Here is an 18,352-nt window from a genome sequence, read left to right as displayed (position 1 = left end):
GCACTGCTTGTTCTTCCAAAGATCCTGAGTTCAATTCCCAGCAACCACATGGTGGCTCACAACCATCTGTAATGAGATCTGGTGCCCTCTTCTGGCCTGCAGGGATATGTGCAGGCAGAACACTGTATACATAATAAATCTTTAAAAAAAAAAAAAAAGAAAAAAAAGAAATCCTAGGTTCTGAAGACAAGTGTCACGAGCCCCAGGCCACAGAGCTTAAGAGTGGCTGAACTTGAACTCAAGCCTGCAAACTCCTAGGCGGTTGTTGTTCTGTGCTCTCTCACTCTGTCCTATCCTATGGCCACCTTTTCAACATGCAACTAAACCCTTAATACCCCAAGAGCAGAATCTAGGTGTGAGACGCTCTGGCACGCATGGAAAATTCTTTCAACCTTGCTGTATTGTTGCAAGAATTTTCTCTCTATGGGGCACTAAGAAAGCAACTAAGCCCCTCCTTCTAAGGTCCCCAATGACAAACCAAAGGTCCCCCAGGGGAACCGATGAGTTTACTAGGCTAACTTAATGGAGCATGGATGAGGTGTTACAGGCAAGAGTGTGGGTGACCCTCAAGCAGCCACACTGGGAGGTCTGCACCCAGCATGCATGATGACTCCCACACAGCTGCATAGACGAGGCCTCCTTCTCCGAGTACTCCTCAGACTAAACACTACACCCCCTCCCCAAGCCCCAGGGCTGCATCCAAGTAGGAGTAGAATTGAGAACTGCATACAACTGATTGGGTGGAGGGGCTGGTTACTCAGGGGAGGGTCCCACGGCCCTCTGCTTCCTCTCCTGTGAGGGAGTACCAATATTCAACAAGCCCAGCTGTGATGAACTTCTTGTAAGCAGGCCCAGCTGAACTCATGAGGCTAGCAGCTGATTAGCTCTGAGGATCGTGCCATGCAACATGCATATTTGAAAATTTAAATAAAATATTAAAAAGAAGAAAAAACCATACAGCTGATTTCAGATGTTTATTTGCTAGAGTAGACCCAAGAACCTTGCTAGGACTTGGAAAGGCGGGCTCCCCACTTTTGGTTCTGTCAACTGGGGTTGCGGGAGTGGGGGCAGAGGAGGGGTCTCTGCTTCCCTTTCCTGGTTCCTGTGTGTGTACATCAACGCTCTCAAGGACACAGCCTGGCCTGAGCATGTCTCTGCCTCATGCCACAGAGCTTCTGAGAGCAGTTGGGTAGGTTTCTTTCTGTTGGGGTTTGCCTACTAAATGTCTCTCAAAACTCCCGTGTTGAAGGCTTGGTCCTCAGTGCAGCAGGGGTCCATGGGAGGGGGGGCTTTGGGAGGTGACCGGATCATGAGGATTGTGACTTCATCAATAGACTCATCCATTGAAGGACTCATAACTTTAATGGTGTTTTGGAAGATGGCGGGGACTTTAGGGGGTGGGGTCTCGTTGGAGGAAGCAGGTCACGAGGACATGTTTTTGAGGGGGATATCTTGTTCCTTTCCATCCTTCTTTCTCTATTGCCTTCCATATGCTCTACCTTGTCACAGGCCTGGTAGCAATGGTACCAGTGGGGCACAGGTTGAAACTTCTGAAACTGGGAGCCTAGATAAATCATCCAACTGATTTCCCTATGTGCTTTATAAGAGCAACTAACTCAGTTTCCTTCAAAGCTGATAGCTTTCTATTAGATTAGGGCACCATGGCACCCCTTTCTGGAACCTTCTCTTCCAGGTCACTCTATGAGGTCAGCAAGTGATTCAGCCCGGTGTCTCTGTGTGTTCACTTTCTCGGGCTTATAAAGTACTTTCCATTTAGGAAATCTCAAATATTTAAGGAGGCAGTTAAGAGGTCTGCACCGTTGTTGGGGACCCTGACAATTTCTTTGAAGAATAAGGGTGCTTATGGGAACACCGTAAGCTCCACATAGGGTGTGGTATGAAATGTACACAGTTGGGGTTGAGTGCAATTTGCTCACCTGTCCATCATGTCTCTCATGGATGATTAAGAAATGGACACTAAGGCTGCAAAGCCACCAGGCTCCTGGAGCTCACTTATGTGGCTCCATCGCCAGTAATGCTGCTTCCCTTTGGCTCCATCATCATCACTCAGAAGGTCAAGGGAAGCAAGGTCAGACATGTGCACAGTACTTCATAGTTTGCAAAGGCCTCTGGTGTAGCCCTCTGGCACTCCTCACTGCCATCTTGGGATTAACATCTCCACTTTGACATGCAGAAACAGGCTAGGAAGACGGCAGTGACACCTGCCTGCCCCCCACCCCCCAAGTCCACCGTGGTCATCTCTGAGTCAGGTAGGGTCAGCATTCTGTTCTCTTCCATTCTGCTCTCCCACCTAGGAGCTCATAGTCCTCATCCCTCCTTTGACTGTTCTTCTGCCTCGGGGAATGAGCATTTCCCCCAGGAAGGGCCCCAGTAACATCTTGGGTCACATGCTTATCTACAAGCCAATCAGCATCAGGAGGCTTGGCTCAGTCCACCAATAGCAGCTCCCACACTAATGGCAATGGATTGAGTGAAAGTGTGGCTGGGAAGACAGCTGGGGGAAGAGTGCTTGCCATGAAAGCTTAAGGAACTGGGTTCAATCCCCAGATTCTATGTAAACATGCTGGGGGCATCCGTAATCCCAGTAATGGAGGGCACAGGCAGATCTCTGAGGCTCGCTGGCCAGCCAGTCTAGCCTATGCAGTGAGTCCCAGACAGATGAGAGATCCTGTCTCAAAAAACAAGGTGGACAGTGCCTGAGGAATGATACCCAAGTTTGTCCCTTGGCCTCATGTACATATACACATTTGTGCAATACATATATATGTATGTATACACACACACACACACATGCAGGTGCCCAAAGAGACAGAAAGACAGACACACACATACATACACACAAGCATACACACATATGCAGGTGCTCAAAGAGACAGAAAGACAAACAGATACAGAGAGAGAGAGAGAGAGAGAGAGAGAGAGAGAGAGAGAGAGAGAGAGAGAGATTGATGGAGGAGACAGAGACAAGTTCCCTTCTCTGAAACAGCCAGTGAGTCAGTCCTCTCAGCCCATTCCCACCATTCAGCCACTGGGAAGGAAGGAGAGGGCTCCCAGAATCCCCTTTGTTCAGTGTAAAAGGGCAGATTCAGTCCTCAGGCCACAGGTAACCTGCAAGGACTCACACACATCTCATATCCTACCCTTCCTCCTTAAGATTCCATTTTGTTGAAAAAGGAAAGAAAGAAAGAAAGAAAGAAAGAAAGAAAGAAAGAAAGAAAGAAAGAAAGAAAGAAAGAAAGAAAGAAAGAAAGAAAGAAAGAAAGGGAGTTTATTATTTAGTATATGAGTGAGTTTGAGTTTGAGGCCAAGCTTTCATAATGTCTCAGTGTTATTTGTGAACAGGTGGCCCAAGGAAAAATCCAACTCTCTCTCTCTCTCTCTCTCTCTCTCTCTCTCTCTCTCTCTCTCTCTCTCTCTCTCTCTCTTTCTCTCTCTCTCCCCCCCCGTCTCTCTCCATCTCTGTCTCTGTCTCTGTCTCTCTCTTTCTCTTTCTCTGTGTGTGTGTGTGTGTGTGTGTGTGTGTGTGTGTGTGTGTGTGTGTGTGCATATGCATACAAGTGCCCAAAGAAGCCAGAAGAGAGCATCAAACCCCCTGGAGCTGGAGTTACAGGCCGTTGTGGCCACCTGATGTGGGTGCTGGCGGCTGTCCTCAGTCCTCTCCGAGAGTAGGTAGTGCTCTTAACCGCTGAGTTCCAATTTCCCTTCCCCACTGAGACACTTCAGCATGAAGGAGACATTCAAATGTCCTCTGTGTAACCTGTCCCTGGACTGTCTAGTCCCACCGGGGTTATTTCCTAATCATCAGCTCAAGTTGCCTAGACATGATAAACCTTTGTGTCAGCATGGCCAGGCATGGTTTGGACAGAGCAGTGACCTAAATGACCTCAGGAACACTGTGGGTTCCCAGAGGCTGGGTCCATGTTCCTGAAAATTGAAATACCAAGTGGAATTGCCCAGACCTTCCAGCACTGGCCCCTCCAGGAAGATAAACATGGTTGTTGGCCCAGGTCTCAGTGAGGGTCAGGGCCCAGGACAAGAAGCACTGCATGTGAGAGCCTGAGACAAGATCAGAGAGCCAGTACAAAGGAGGAGCCTGACGCCGAGGCCCGGCCCAGCCCATCACTGATGCTGAGTGGTGTTTGCTCGCGGATACATTCAGCTGGCCTGGATCTGGTATTACATGGAGCTCTGGGGGCAAGAGAAGCTTTGAAATGGCCTTAGGGGAGATTTGCAGTCCTCTCGCTCTTGGAAGATCTTTGAGCTAGCAGAAGTCCCATCTGGAGAGTCTGTAACTGGAAGTCTGTCAGGAGGAGCCAAAAGCTTATTTTCTCCCTGTGAGGAATGGTGGCTGGAGGGTACACAATGCAGCCACGCCCACAGACACAATGGGATACACCAATCACCCCCACAGACACAATGGGATACACCAATCACCCCCACAGACACAATGAGATACACCAATCACCCCCATAGATACATTGGAACACATCGGCCACCCCCGTGGATACACTGGAACACACCAGCAACCCCCATGGACACACAAGGCCACACCAGACACCCCCACAAACACACTGGAACACATCAGCCACCCTCAAGGCCACACCAGGCCACACAAACCTTGAGGCTCACATCTTCACCAAGGGGTCCTCCTTCTTTGAACAAAACTGCAATCCACCTCTTAAAGTGCCCCGAGAGGCATGCTATCAGCTGCTTCTGGGGAGAATTTATTGTACATTTATTTCTGTGCCCCTCTATAGCAGCCATCAACTGGAAACACACAGAGCCTGATTTTTTTTTTTTTTAAAGTACCAAATGTCAACCCTCATTCAGTCATGGTGAGAACTAGCCACCTTTTAGCTTTCAGATGGACTGAGGCTTTCACTCTTTCCTTGGTCCTTAACAAGGCCTGGCCCACACACAGGGAAAAGGAACAAGATTCAGCCTGTGCATTAAAAAAAAAAAAAAAAAAGCAAGGATTCAACCACAGAGCTGAGCAGTTGGACTTAATGTTTAAACACCACAGTACATCAGCTGGACGTACTGATGTGGCTCAGCTTAATTCACATGGTCTTACAAATCAATATGAAACATCAAGAGATGCCCGAGGGATATAGACAGGCACCTGGCAGTCACTGGCAGCAAGGACTTGGCCAGGGGCAGGGGTGGGTGCACCCCGGGCTGTGCCGCGAACCAGCCCTTCAGAACCAGTACTCAGAGACGAAGATGTGCACATTGACGACATTCCGGTGGGAGACCACGCCCCCCAACACATAGTTCATCTCCAGCCTCAGGACGGCATAAAATGGACCCACGATGGGCCGCACTTGGCGCACGACACCTAGGGAGAGAGCAGAAGGCATGGTGTTGGATGTCAGCGGGCACAGAGCGACGTGGGTATCTGAGGAAGGGGCTTCCTCGTGAATTTCCCGACTAGAGGGGTAGCCCAAGGCAGATGCCTGGATCGCCAGGGTAACCATTCCCTTCCACCTGGTCACTCTGGGTTGTTTCCCATCACTAGGGACACGTGACAGTGAACTCACTACCTCCTTTCTGTCACGCACAGCTTGGAATGTGTGGGAAGCAGTGAGTCTGGGCTTTGGGGATCAGCAGGTCTGGGCAAGGCCAGCTCTCCTGCCCTGGTGCAGCCTGGGTTTCCTGCTCTACTACCATTTGTCCGACAGGGTTTCGAAGGCCCTAGAAAAGACCTGGCATGGAGTTGAGGCCCAACATATCCTTCCTTCCTTCCCTCTTAAATCTTAGGTGGGACCGCTGGGAAGGGGGAAAAACGGAGTAGTTCATCCCTGGGACATCTGAAGGTTACAAAGGATGAGTCCTCAACCCCCTTCTCCAGGAGGAGCAGCCCCAAGTTCCTACAGGTCTTTGGATCTCCTGCAACACATAGTCCAGATACCCCAGCACATCATCTGCCAACACTTGACCCACAGGGATTCAGGAATGGCCTCCCTCCAGATTGATTTACACACATGTACACACACACACACACACACACACACACACACACACACACACACACAGATAATTAAAAAGTTTCAAAGTGAACATACAGTGTGTAGCGTCACAATTATGTGCGGAGAAACAGCCACCAGTTGATTCTAGGCTGGTTTCTGGAAATGAGACTGCCACGGGTTTAAGAACTGTCCAAGAGGCAGCCTGTCCCAAGCCGTCGGTGTCCAGCGGGCAGCAGAGGCCTGAGGGAGAACTGAGGACCATGATGGCCTCTATCACTATGGCTAGCCATCAAGTTCATGCCCAGAAGGAGATGTTGGGCACAGCACCCTCCTTTCGCTATTCTGGGCCTCTGTTGCGGCAGCCATGGTGGAATTCCAGGCTTCTCCCTAAGCAAACCTGGTTTTAGCTTGGGAAGAGGGCAACACAGACCTCCATAGGCAGTCAGCACCCCGTTCTCATCCCCACCATGGCCATAACATTGCATCCTTGTTCCTCTGAAGGCCTATAAACAAATACGGCTCCTGTCAAAAGCTTAACCCTTTATCTGCCAATGGGCCCCAATAGCCAGAGCATTCCTGTCACCCCTCCCTGGGCTAGGTCTGCCTGTCAGGTTGGATGGGATCATAGTGCTGAGCCTATAATATTCCCAGCATGAATCCATGCATGACCCTGTTCCACTCCCTAGGTTCTAGGCCAACAGGATGTCTACCAGCCACTGTGGCTTTAGCCACCAGAGAGCAAGGGGTGTCCTTTTCACTCTGCCCATGGCTAAGAAGCCGCTGCTCAAAGAAGAGCCTGAGAAGCCAATGAGCCGGTGACCCATTACAGTGGCATCATATATGTCCGCAAGCTCAGCTCAGATCCTGCTTCGTCGTTACTAAGAAATATTTAAATATATTTTTATAGGGACTGGAGAGAGGGCTCAGTGGTTAAGAGTGCATACTGTTCTTGCAGAGGACTCAAGTTCAATTCCCAGCACCCATACTGCATGGCTCACAACAGCCTACAACTCCAGCTTCAGAGGAACCAAAGCCCCTTCTGAACTCCTGAACACATATCCACACACAGACTTATGCATATACACGAAGTTTTTAAAATAAAAAAACATATTTTATATAATACTGATATTTTATGTAATTTATATATTTTGTTCAAAATATAATTTAGATAAAGATACACTGTTGATTGTCTATAATGACATGTAAGATTTCAACACAGACATCATAAAATCTTATCTTTTTGTGGGAGTGGGGTTTGTAACAGAGTCTTCTGTAACCCAGGCTAGCTTCAAACTATGTAGTGGAGGATGACCCAAAGTTCCTGATCCTCTGGAGACCATTTTTGAGGATTATAGGCATGTACCACCATGCCCAATGTGAATAAGCTTGTAAATGCTAAGGACCATGTTATATTTACATGTTGGCATAATATTTACATGTTGATCATACCATTACATTTACATGTTGACATGCCTGTCAATCTATCTTCTTTGAGTGAGTGTTCCTGGATATTCATGGGACTCATCACAGGGTCTACAGTTCAGATACATAGTCATGTCTGGGCATGTGATAGGTGCCTGACATCCAACTACAAAAGGATGTAGAGAGGGCTGGTGAGATGGCCAGGTGGGTAAAGCTCTTGCCATACAATCTTCATCATCTGAGTTTGATACCTGGAACCCATGGTAAAGGGGGTGAGCAGACTCCTGAAAGCTGTCTTCTGTGCATCCACATGTGTGCATGCATGTGCACTAAATAAAACACAGTTTTAAAAAAGAATGTAGAGAATTCAACAGTGGTTGTGGAGGGCAGGTCTGAGTCGGAAAAGGTAAGAGAACTCATGTATGGGCATAAGGATTGAGTGTGACCAACCTGGGTTAGAGGAGTTGCTTAATGATTCTGAGTCTCATTGTCCTTTTCTGTGGGCAGAGATAAACCAGCAATCTTCAAAATCAGAAACTAAACAAACTGGTGGCACAGGCCTGCAATCTCAACTGCTTGGGAGGTGAAAGCCGGAGGTTCAAAAGCTCAAGGCCTCCTTGGCCTACAGTGTGTTCAAGGCCAAGTTGGGAACTTAATAAGATCCTGTCTCAAAACAAAGTTTTAGGAAAATGTAGCTCAGTGGCAGAGCACTTCCCAGCAAGTGTGAAGGTTAGTCTCCAGCACCACACACACACACACACACACACACTCATTCAGGAAGGACAAATAATATTTCAATGAGATTTCTGTGCTCCAATGGGTAGAAAATGTTTGCCTCTAAACCCACCCTCTGAGGAAATCCATGAAGGGTCATTTCTGTCATAGCTGAAGACTAGAACTCCATACTGTTGGCTAGTTGTTTGGTTTGTAAATGCCACACAGTGGGACAAGGCACCAAAGCACACACTGCCTCAGGGAAAAGTGGACTTCAGGGCCTCCAGGTGCCAGGCCATATCCTTGACATGAGTCACTTTCAGAGCCTGCTCAGGATCTTTGCATATAGCAAGAAAGATGAGTAAGGGTAGCCCATGATGCTGGCTGGTGTGGGTGCAGGCACAAGGAATGTGTTCCTTCCTGCTTGTCCAGAATCTTCTGATTTTTGCCCCTTTGACCTGAAGTCTGGGTGGTACCTCAGAGGTACTATCCACAGTCTCAATCAGCCCACAGCTGTCTTTAGCACACTAGACCCCTCAGAGGGCCTGGTTACCATCCTTCCAGCCCAGGCACACATTCCTGCACCTCTGTTTTCAGAGAACAGTTTCCCTCCATCTCACTAGTTCAAGCATGACCTCTGCCCTCTTGCCCTCACCTTGACTGAAACCAGGCCACAGTGTTTCATGAAAGATGACATAAATAACCCAGCTGGTCCCCAGTGCCTGGCACTCAACAGATGCCAAGTAAATGGCTGGTTCTGGTGCCAACTCTTTATCTATAGCTTCCTATCAACCATCATCCTTCTGTGTACCTACTTACCCACCAGTCAGTTGATCTATCCAGGGCCTATCCATCCATCCATCCATCCGTCCGTCCGTCCATCCATCCATCCATCCAATCTATTCATCCATCCATTCATCCACCCATCCATCTATCCCACTGACCCACTCATGCATTTATCTAACCCATCTATCTCATCCATTCCTCCAGCCATCCTTCAATCTACCCATCTATCTTATAGAGGTCAGTCTACAAAGGGAGAGTTGAGGAAGTTTCTACAGAGGTACTGATATTTAAATTGGGTACAGAGGTACTGATATTTAAATTGGGTACAGAGGTACTGATATTTAAATTGGGTACAGAGGTACTGATATTTAAATTGGGTACAGAGGTACTGATATTTAAATTGGGTACAGAGGTACTGATATTTAAATTGGGTACAGAGGTACTGATATTTAAATTGGGTACAGAGGTACTGATATTTAAAGGGGCCCAGAGAGCAGGAAGGACATGTGTTCTCAACTGTAATGCCCCACCTGCCTAGTTCAGAGGATGTTCCCACTAGCCTCCTATCAGGGCAGAGACTGCACAGTGCCCATGTCTGTTCCACCATCCCCAGGGCTTGGGCTGGCACCTGGCAGGAGTTCAGCCATAACCACTGAGGGAGATGAAGGAGAGTGGGAGGAGAGGAAATCAGTTCTTGAGGCTACACGTCGAAGAGCGCATCGCTGTCTGACCTCACAGGTAGCATTTCATTCTGTCTGTTTTAGAGACAGGGTTTCTCTGTGTAGCTCTGGCTGTCCTGGAACTCACTCTAGACCAGGTTGGCCTCGATTCAGAGATTCCCTCTGCCTCTGCCTCCCAAGTATTGGGATTAAAGGTGTGTACCATTACCACCCAGCTAGCATTTCACTCTGATTGATCTATCTAAAACTCCTGTAAATACTTTTTGAGAGCAAACAGTCTCTTCTTTTGTGGGGGCCCATAGACTATTGTGGGCTGTTTTACCCCTTGGGAGTCATGAGTTTGGCTTGTAAATTCTGGAGGCACTCTCTACAGTTTCTTCCTCCTGTTCGGCTGAGTTCAGCTCCCTTTTGTCCCACAGTCCCATCACCTTCCCATGAGGTCTGCTATGACCATCTTCTTTAACACTGTACTTCTCATTTCACGTGATTCTGTTCTGGACTTGCCCAGAGCATTTGCTTTCCTATAGCACTCTATGAAGGAGGCTAGGCTCTTCCACTGAAATGCTTTCCTGCAATGCACAGTGAGAAACCTTGGAGCAGCTAGCCCCAAATGGGATGTCTTTATCAACTCCCTCCCCTCAAGGTAAATCTAAGTAAAAGAGGAGACAGAAAGACTGTGGTGGGTAACTCCAAGGAAACAGCATCATCCAGACACAACAAGGATGATGCATGTATGAATTCACAGAGACTGTGATAGCACACACGAGACCTGTACAGATGCAAAGCAGCCAAATTCTAGCACTGAGAGGGGGAGTGGCTATGAAGTCCCACCCCTAATCAAGAACCCATTTGCAACTGATACCTTCTGTGAAAGTGAAAATCGGTTTTCTCCAATAGAATGTTACTGGGTTTATCAACTACACTCCAGGACAGGCTTCATACTCAGGAGTAGCTGACCCACACAAAACAGACTCTGTGCTTGTGTGTGTGTGTGTGTGTGTGTGTGTGTGCGCGCGCGCGCGCACGCGCGCGCGCTTTTTGTTGTTGTTGTTATCGTTTGATTTTTTTTTAGAGAGACAAAATTCACACAAAAAAAGAACATGAAGTTGGATGGGTAGGGAGGTGGGGGAGAGAATTTGGGAGGAGTTGGGGAACAGGAAAATATATGGTCAAAATACATTGTTCAAAAATTTTTAATGAAAAAACAAACAATAAATATTTGCCCTGCAAGCATTTAGGAGCTATGGAAGGCTTTGGCAAAGGGTGTCTTTGTTTGACTGACCAGTGTAGCAGTAAGTGGCCCATTTCCATCTAGTCTGACATGCCCATCCCATTGGGTGGGGTATTTCCACCTTTTCAACGGCTCTGGGAAAAAACCAAAGCGGGGCTGGGCAGGTGGTTCCCTGGTAAAGTACTTGCCTTGCAACCAAGCAGAGCTGAGTTAGGATCCTTAGCACCCACGGAAAAAGCCAGGTGTGGCGACATACATCTGTAACCTAGTAATGGCAAGATGAGGGGCAGACAGGCGGACCTCTGGAGCTCAACGGCAGCCAGCCTAGCCTACCCTGCAAAGCTCCAGGGCAAAGTTCCTGTCTCAAACAAAAGGTAGAAGGTGCCTAAGGACCAACAGAAAAGATTGCCTCTGACCTCCATATGAGCACTGTGCATGCATGCACCTGAACATCATGCATACATGCACCTGAACATCATGCATACATGCACCTGAACATCATGCATGCATGCACCTGAACATCATGCATACATGCACCTGAACATCATGCATGCATGCACCTGAACATCATGCATGCATGCATCTGTATTTGTACCCGCGCACGCGCACGCGCACACACACACACACACACACACACACACACACACACACACAGGTGGGGGTGCTGAATTCAACAGCTTTAACCTTCCAAATCTTCATCTTAGGCATTTCTGCTCCAGGTCCCAGGAGCTGCTGGTATCCCTCCTCAGCATGTCTGCACCTCTTAGAGATATAATTAAGCCTGTTTTTTTCCCCCATTGAAAAAATGTAGCCCCCTGGGGCAGTTCACCTTCATGTCTCAGCTCTGCTGTGTAACCTGAAGCTGATGTTCTGGGATCCTTAATGCTGAACACAAAATACACAGGTCCGGTAGGGGAAGTCTGTCTCTTGGGGCTGGTAGTCCACACACTTAGCCCCGGAGCCCATCTGACCTCCTTCCATGTACTGTATTCAGTTGTCTATCAACTGTTTGAAAAGACATAAACTCGTCTGGGCTCTCTGTCCACCTGACTGGCTTTCAGACATTCTGTCCAGATATCTGGGTTCCTGGGCTGGCTCTGCACTGGCCAGTTGTGTGACCTCCTGCAAGGCCTCCTTCATGTGGTCTTCAGTTCAGCTTCTGACACGAAAGTGCTGTGACTCGAACTGACAGAGTTTAATGGAGTGGACAGGGCTGTCAGAGTTTTTCAGCAAACAAGATTATGAATGCAGACATGGTGTACGGAGCTAGAGCCACAGAACAGACGGCGGCTTGAGCGGGAGAAGGGAGAGGTGACAGTCTGAAAGTTACATGTCACCACCGTGCAGAGCATAAGAAACTATCACTACCTGAAGCCAGACTAGGGGTAGGGTGCATTTTCCTCCTCACGATCAGTCTCCCCGCTCTCCCCGATGCAGAACAAAGCCAAAGCCCAGGGCAGTTTGTCTCAGCTGGTCCTGAATGCCTGGGTTGTGGGGCTCCTCTCTGCCTGATTTACTCAATGAATGGCTGCTGAATACATGAACCACACCGTCAAGCACTGGGTGTAACTTAGAAAGTTGGAAAGTATCACCCACAAGCGGAAGTATTGGGAAATAATGACCAACAGCGCACAGCATTGGCATTTCAGATGGGGACCACCTAGGAGGAGAAAGGGAAATGACAAAGAGTTGGGTTCACTGGCTGACCTCAGTGGCCACCATCCCCCGCTCCCCAGCCCCAACATGTCAGACAGACACCTGGAAAGAAGCAGTCACCAGATCTCAGCGAACCTCCCAGGATCAGAACCACAGGCTGGGGCAGGCAGCCTGAGCCAAGGATAGAGGAAAAGCCAAGGAAGGAAAGCTGTTGACTTAGGCTGAGCACTCCCACCCAGTACACCGGGACCAGAAGTGATGGGGACTTTGGGATGTTTGCAGTACACATGTCCTGTTCATCTGCTTCATATTCGCCTTCTAAACACAGTCAGGCATGCAACATCCTTCAGAATGCTACAGGTGAAAGAAGAGTTTCTCCATGCGGGATACTCTTCCCGTGGCCTTAGACACTCATTATATTTCAGCTCTTGGAGCATTTTGGAAGTAAGGAATGCTTGGCTTGAATCTACACAGCCAAGGTGCAGATGGGCTGGAAAAGAGGCCACAGGGCAAGGGTGGGGAAGATTCATTGTGACCATGCTGAATTTGGTCCCCACCACTGAGCTATGAGGATGATCATTTATCCACGAGGAGGGAGGAGCCAAAAACGAAGCTGAGGGTAAGATGTCCTAAATTCCAGCTACCAGGGCCATGGATCCCAGTCCATGGTAGGACTGGTCCTAAAGCGCAGCTGTCTGTCACCTCACAGCATGACACAACACATGGATGCTTCCAGTGTATACTGCTCTGGTCCGACTCAAAAATACTCCAGCAAGGGGCTGGGGAGATGGCTCAGGAGTTAAGAGCATTTGCTGCTCCTACAGAGGAGTGGGATTTGGTTCCCAGAAGCCATATGGTGGCTCACAACCATCAATAACTCTAGTGCCAAGACATCTAACACCCTCTTCTGACCTCTGTTGACACCAAGCATACACACAGTGCACATACATATAGGTAAGCAAAACACTCCACCACATAAAATAAATAATCCTTAAAAAAAAAGAAAAACACCATTCAGCAAACTCGGCAGAAGTTTCTGGAATTCTAGAGCCATCGCACCAGGAATTAGGGCTGTGTCTGAACTCCCCACACCCTGCCTTTCCTGCCTGCCCGAGAAACCCCATAATGGCCGGAAAGGAAGGAGGACAGGTGTCTAGGCTGCATATTTAAAATACCAAATGTCACTCAACATGTTTCAGCAAAACTCATCAGCCGTATTTTGGGATTATTATAAATGTACCCCGCCCCAAGTCTCCTGTGAGCAAAAGCAGATACATCAAGCAGACACCTGCAGGCAGTCAAGTGGAGGAGGAAAGCCCAGGGCACAGCTGCCCTGGGGAGAAACGAAGAGAAATGTGAAGAGCTCCAGCTCGGGTCTACACCTCCCCGACCCATGTCTGGAACAGGGAATCAGTATTTTCTGCAGCCTTCGGCTCCCATACAGCTCACACACTCAGTACTGCTGGTTGTGGCTGGGAACAGTACTATCGTTTTCTGTGGTTTGTTGGGGTTGGAAATAAAGCCCAGGGTGGCCGAGTGAGTCGCCAAAGATCACACAGCCAGGAAGAGGCAATCCAAGACTCTAATCGGACCCCGGGCCGCCGTGTCTTCCCCTTGTGCCGAGTGGCTTTAACATAAGAAGGGAAAGGAAAGCCTGGCGGTGGTGGCACACGCCTTTAATCCCAGCACTCGGGAGGCAGAGCCAGGCGGATCTCTGTGAGTTCGAGGCCAGCCTGGGCTACCAAGTGAGTTCCAGGAAAAGGCACAAAGCTACACAGAGAAACCCTGTCTCGAAAAACCAAAAAAAAAAAAAAAAAAAAAAAAAAAAAAAAAAAAAAAAAAAAAGGGAAAAGAAGGTAAGAAGGTTTGGGCAATGTTCTGGCAAGATGCGCTATGCGAACGAACGCAGCTCCTACTTACACTGAGTCGGTTAAAAAGTGTAACTGTGACAGAATGGGCAAGGCACTGTCTTCCCTTTTCCTGTGTCCCTGCCTTCACCCTAGCCCCACTTACCTATCTGCTGGGTCCTTTCAGCCCCAGCCCCATACACAACTACGTACAGATGGCCCTAAATGCACAGTTTAAACCCCAGCATACGGGGCCCTAACCTATCCCCTCCTAAACCTCTCTCCTCCCTCTCTGTGGTGGTCCCTCTTCACACTCGATGTAATTGATTTAGAATCACCTAGGAGACTTGAGGAGCACATCTCTAGGTTTCCCGGAGGAGGAACCGGGGTGGGGTAGGGCCGTCCATGGGACAGGGACCTCGACAGTATAAAAGGAGAAAAGGCAGCTGAGCACTGGCATCCCCTGCCCAGCCCTGCTTCCTAGCGGCCATGATGTGAGCTAACCTACCATGCCCCCTCTGTCATGGTGACCTCATATGGCCCTTGAGAACTTTGGGCTGAAAGGAACCCCCTCGTTTCTCTCAGGGATTTTGACATAACGACAAGAAAACCCTATTCCCAAGCCCTACCCAGAGCAAGGAACTTGGAGCCATTCTCAACTGACGCTGTGAGCCTCCCGGCCTTGGGGTCACCCTTCACCGAAGTTCTCTTCTCACCAGAGTTCTCTCCTCCACACAGGCCCTTGGGCCAGGACCCATCCTTTCCACTCGGGCTTGCAGCCCCTTCATCCTCACCTTCTAGAAGGTAAGTCCGGTAGGGTCCTCCAGTGTTCTGAGCACCTGATGGGTGCGAGGGCCTGGTACCTCCTAGTGTTGGTGTGTGTGTGTGCGTGTGCGTGTGCGTGTGCGTGTGTGTGTGTGTGTGTGTGTGTGTGTAGACAAGTACATATGTGTGTATGTTCAAAACACAAAGAGGGGGGCAAAAGGAGCATCACACCAGTCACCCCCTCGTCATCGATGAGAAAGGCACACAAACCCTCACCTGCTGCAACTTGTTCCTGGACCCTCCCCCACCCCCACTGTTATGTTCTGGCTGCTGGTCCCAGGACTGTGAATCCAGGCCCCAGTGGCCCCTCCAATGGGTCTGTCCTGGCTCCATGGAAACAGCCTTATTGAGGACACCAAGGCCTCAATATTGCCAACAACAACGGTGACTCCTTGGTCCTCATCTAGCCTGATTCTCAGCGGTACAGCTTAGCAGCCCTGCCTGGGTCCCAGGCCCTTCCTGTCACTCCTGCCAACTATTCCTTGTCTCTGTGACCTGTGACTGTCTTGTCTCATGTTCAGTCTTTGTCCTTCCTCTTCCCACGCTAATGAGCTCATCTCCTCTCGAGGCCCCAACTAGTATCTCTTCTGGAAAGATCCAGCCCATGATTCCAGCCACATCTCTGGGGGTGTTTGACAAGCCCCTTAAACTCAAGGACTGAATGAAAGGCTCATGACCTTATACTCTCCCGTCACCACGTCACTCCTTTGGTCACTGACAGCTTTTCAGAAGCAAATACCTGCCATCCAATGCGGAGTCCCTATCTGGGCCATCAGCAAACATGGCCTGCCTTTCCAATCAGATCCCCATCTGTCCACACCCCACCCTTCCTAATGGACCCCCAGGGTTAGAGCCACCATCAATCTTGGCCTCCTGGAGGATGGTGGCAGCCACCCCAGGAGGCACCTAGAGGAATCTCTCTCTACCTGTCATCTTCCTGCATTGCTCAGTGGAAATCCACGGCAAAGGCCTTCCCGGTGGCTTCAGGATCCCAGCTCCATTCTTTCTCTGCTCTAGCTGCCTCTCAGCACAGTGAGCACGCCTGTCTTAGGGCTTTGTGTATGCTGTTCCCTCAGCCTCCGGCGCTCCTCCTCCAGCTCGCCCGAGCCTCAGTTCCTAAGCTTCTCGGGTCTTTGCCAGTGTGCCCAGGATCCGGATTTGGAGTGGTATACCCTCCCTGCCCCCATGCCACCTCCCCTCCCTCACACTCCCTGAAGTGCCGGTCACCACTGGACTGTGTGTATCACACTGTTTGCTGCTTGCCACGGGGATCCAAAGTGGACGATGCAGGGGGCACATGGGTCCCTCTGACTGCCTTGTTCCTGAAGAACGGCCTGAGGTGGGTTGTATAAGATGGATAGTTTACTAAGAGGAAAAGGAGGTGAATGCCGTGGCTAAAGTCCAAGAGAGGAGAGAGGATGCTTTGGGGTGTGTGTGAGCATGGCTGGGGTGGGCACGACAGGCTGGAGGTGCTGGTGGGCAGCCCTGGGAATATCACAGCAGCCTGGAGCCTGGGCTTTTGGTTAGGCGCCGCTTAACTCCACAGTGATAGAAACAGACAGACTGTCCCTTCTGTTCTGTCCTGGGGAGGGAGCAGGAGGGAGCAGGTCTTGGCTGCAGATATCTCTCCAGGCAGGCAGCAGGGAGACAACGTTGACACTAGCTGTTCTCAGGGAGAGAACCACCCAGTGGGTCTCAGGTTCTGCCATGAGGGGTGGAGTCTGAGCTCTTTCCCCACGGTAGGCAAGTACAAGCCTCCAAAGGATGCTTCCTGCGCTCTGCAGTGTAGCCAGGCCAGGGTGTGACGAGGCGCAGGGGGTGTGCTGTCTGGGAGCAGCTGCCGGGCAGGAGTCTGGTCAACAGCAGCCATGAGGGCAGGAGGGGTCTGGTGCACAGGGCAGGATCTCAGGGTTCCCAGGTCTCACATCTGACCTCGTTCAGAGACTGTACAAGAGTCCGATCCCTGAACTGTGCTCACATGTCTGCTGGCTCTTCTGTCATCCACCTATGGGCATCATGGGGTCTCACCCTGGGATGGGTAAGGAGAGCACACAGCTCCTTTGCCATCACTGGTCCTTTGTACGCTCTCACTGATGCTGTGAGAGACACACCTGTGCAAGACCTATGCTTTTCATCTTTTCAGAAGGACACGCTGGCAGCTTACAGTCCCCGGGTACTTAGACACATGTCCACAGGGAACAAGTGAGCACAAAGGACGACCTCTCCAGACACTTGACAGGCCAGTCTTCCAGTCTAATCTTTTTTGTTTGTTTGTTTGTTGTTTTTGTTTTCCAAGACAAGGTTTCTCTGTGTTACAACTCTGGCTGGCCTCGAACTCAGAGACCCACCTGCCTCTGCCTCTGGGTGCTGGGATTAAAGGCGTGCACCACCACCCGGCTCTTCCGGTCTAATCTCAATGGTCACCACTGCCCAAGAGCGAGAGCGGATCAGACTGTTCCATCCTTCTTAGGGACCCAGGCAGTTCCACCCACACAGTTTCAACTGCCTGGCTCTTGTAACAGGTGATGGCCTATTTGGTGCTTAGCTTGGATGGGGCATCCCATCATATCTGTTCCTCTTTTAGGGTGGTTGCTGCAGGGGCTGCTGGCCACCAGCTAGGCTAGGCTATGGGCCTAAGGTTGGGTCCCAGAGCTGCCTCGTCAGGCAAGGCAACACTGCCATAATCGGACAAGTGCTCGGGCCACAGCAGGGTTCCAAGGGTCCCCTGGAGTCACCTAGGCAAGGGCAGGGGCTCCTGGCTGTTGCTTATGACCCTTAAGCATCACTTTAGTAGGCTCCAAGCAGAGGTCATGCCCCATTGAGATCCCCCACCCCCCCCATGCCTGTGGGTTGGGGGGGGTGTATGTCTCAGGTGTGGGAGGCCTTTGAGCTCTCCGTCTGTGAGCTTGGGGGGAGGGGTGGGCCATCTCCTAGGGTGCTCTGAGAGTCCTTAGGCTGTCAGATACATCTCATCTTTGCTCCACGGGGCCCCAACACAGGGAGCACAAAAAGTGTCTGTCCTTTTCTTACCCTTCTGTCTGGTCCCCTTTGAGAGATGTGCTCCCCCCCAGCCCCCGCCCCCGCCTGCACCTCCTGCCAGCCTCGTGGCCGTCAAGCCCTGGCCCATCCCAGACTGAGGAGGAGGAGGCTGGGCCTCTCACCGGGAAGCTAGTTGGCTGCTGGCCAGGGTGTGGCCCCGGG

General features: G+C 50.1%; 1 protein-coding gene across 1 annotated transcript in view; it reads right to left on the bottom strand.

Moving 5' to 3' along the window:
- Nucleotides 1-4,699: 4,699 nt before the first annotated feature.
- Nucleotides 4,700-18,352, bottom strand: part of Fbln1 (fibulin 1) — an 83,845-nt gene continuing 70,192 nt past the window's right edge. The window contains exon 17 of the mRNA XM_006980277.4: nt 4,700-5,359. Within this exon, the coding sequence (XP_006980339.2) occupies nt 5,220-5,359 (140 nt within the window). The 3' untranslated portion in view covers nt 4,700-5,219. The remainder of the gene's footprint in view (nt 5,360-18,352) is intronic.

Source organism: Peromyscus maniculatus, chromosome 20, assembly GCF_049852395.1.
Source record: "Peromyscus maniculatus bairdii isolate BWxNUB_F1_BW_parent chromosome 20, HU_Pman_BW_mat_3.1, whole genome shotgun sequence".
Lineage (NCBI taxonomy): Eukaryota > Metazoa > Chordata > Mammalia > Rodentia > Cricetidae > Peromyscus > Peromyscus maniculatus.
This window is presented reverse-complemented; position numbering and strand designations above follow the sequence as displayed.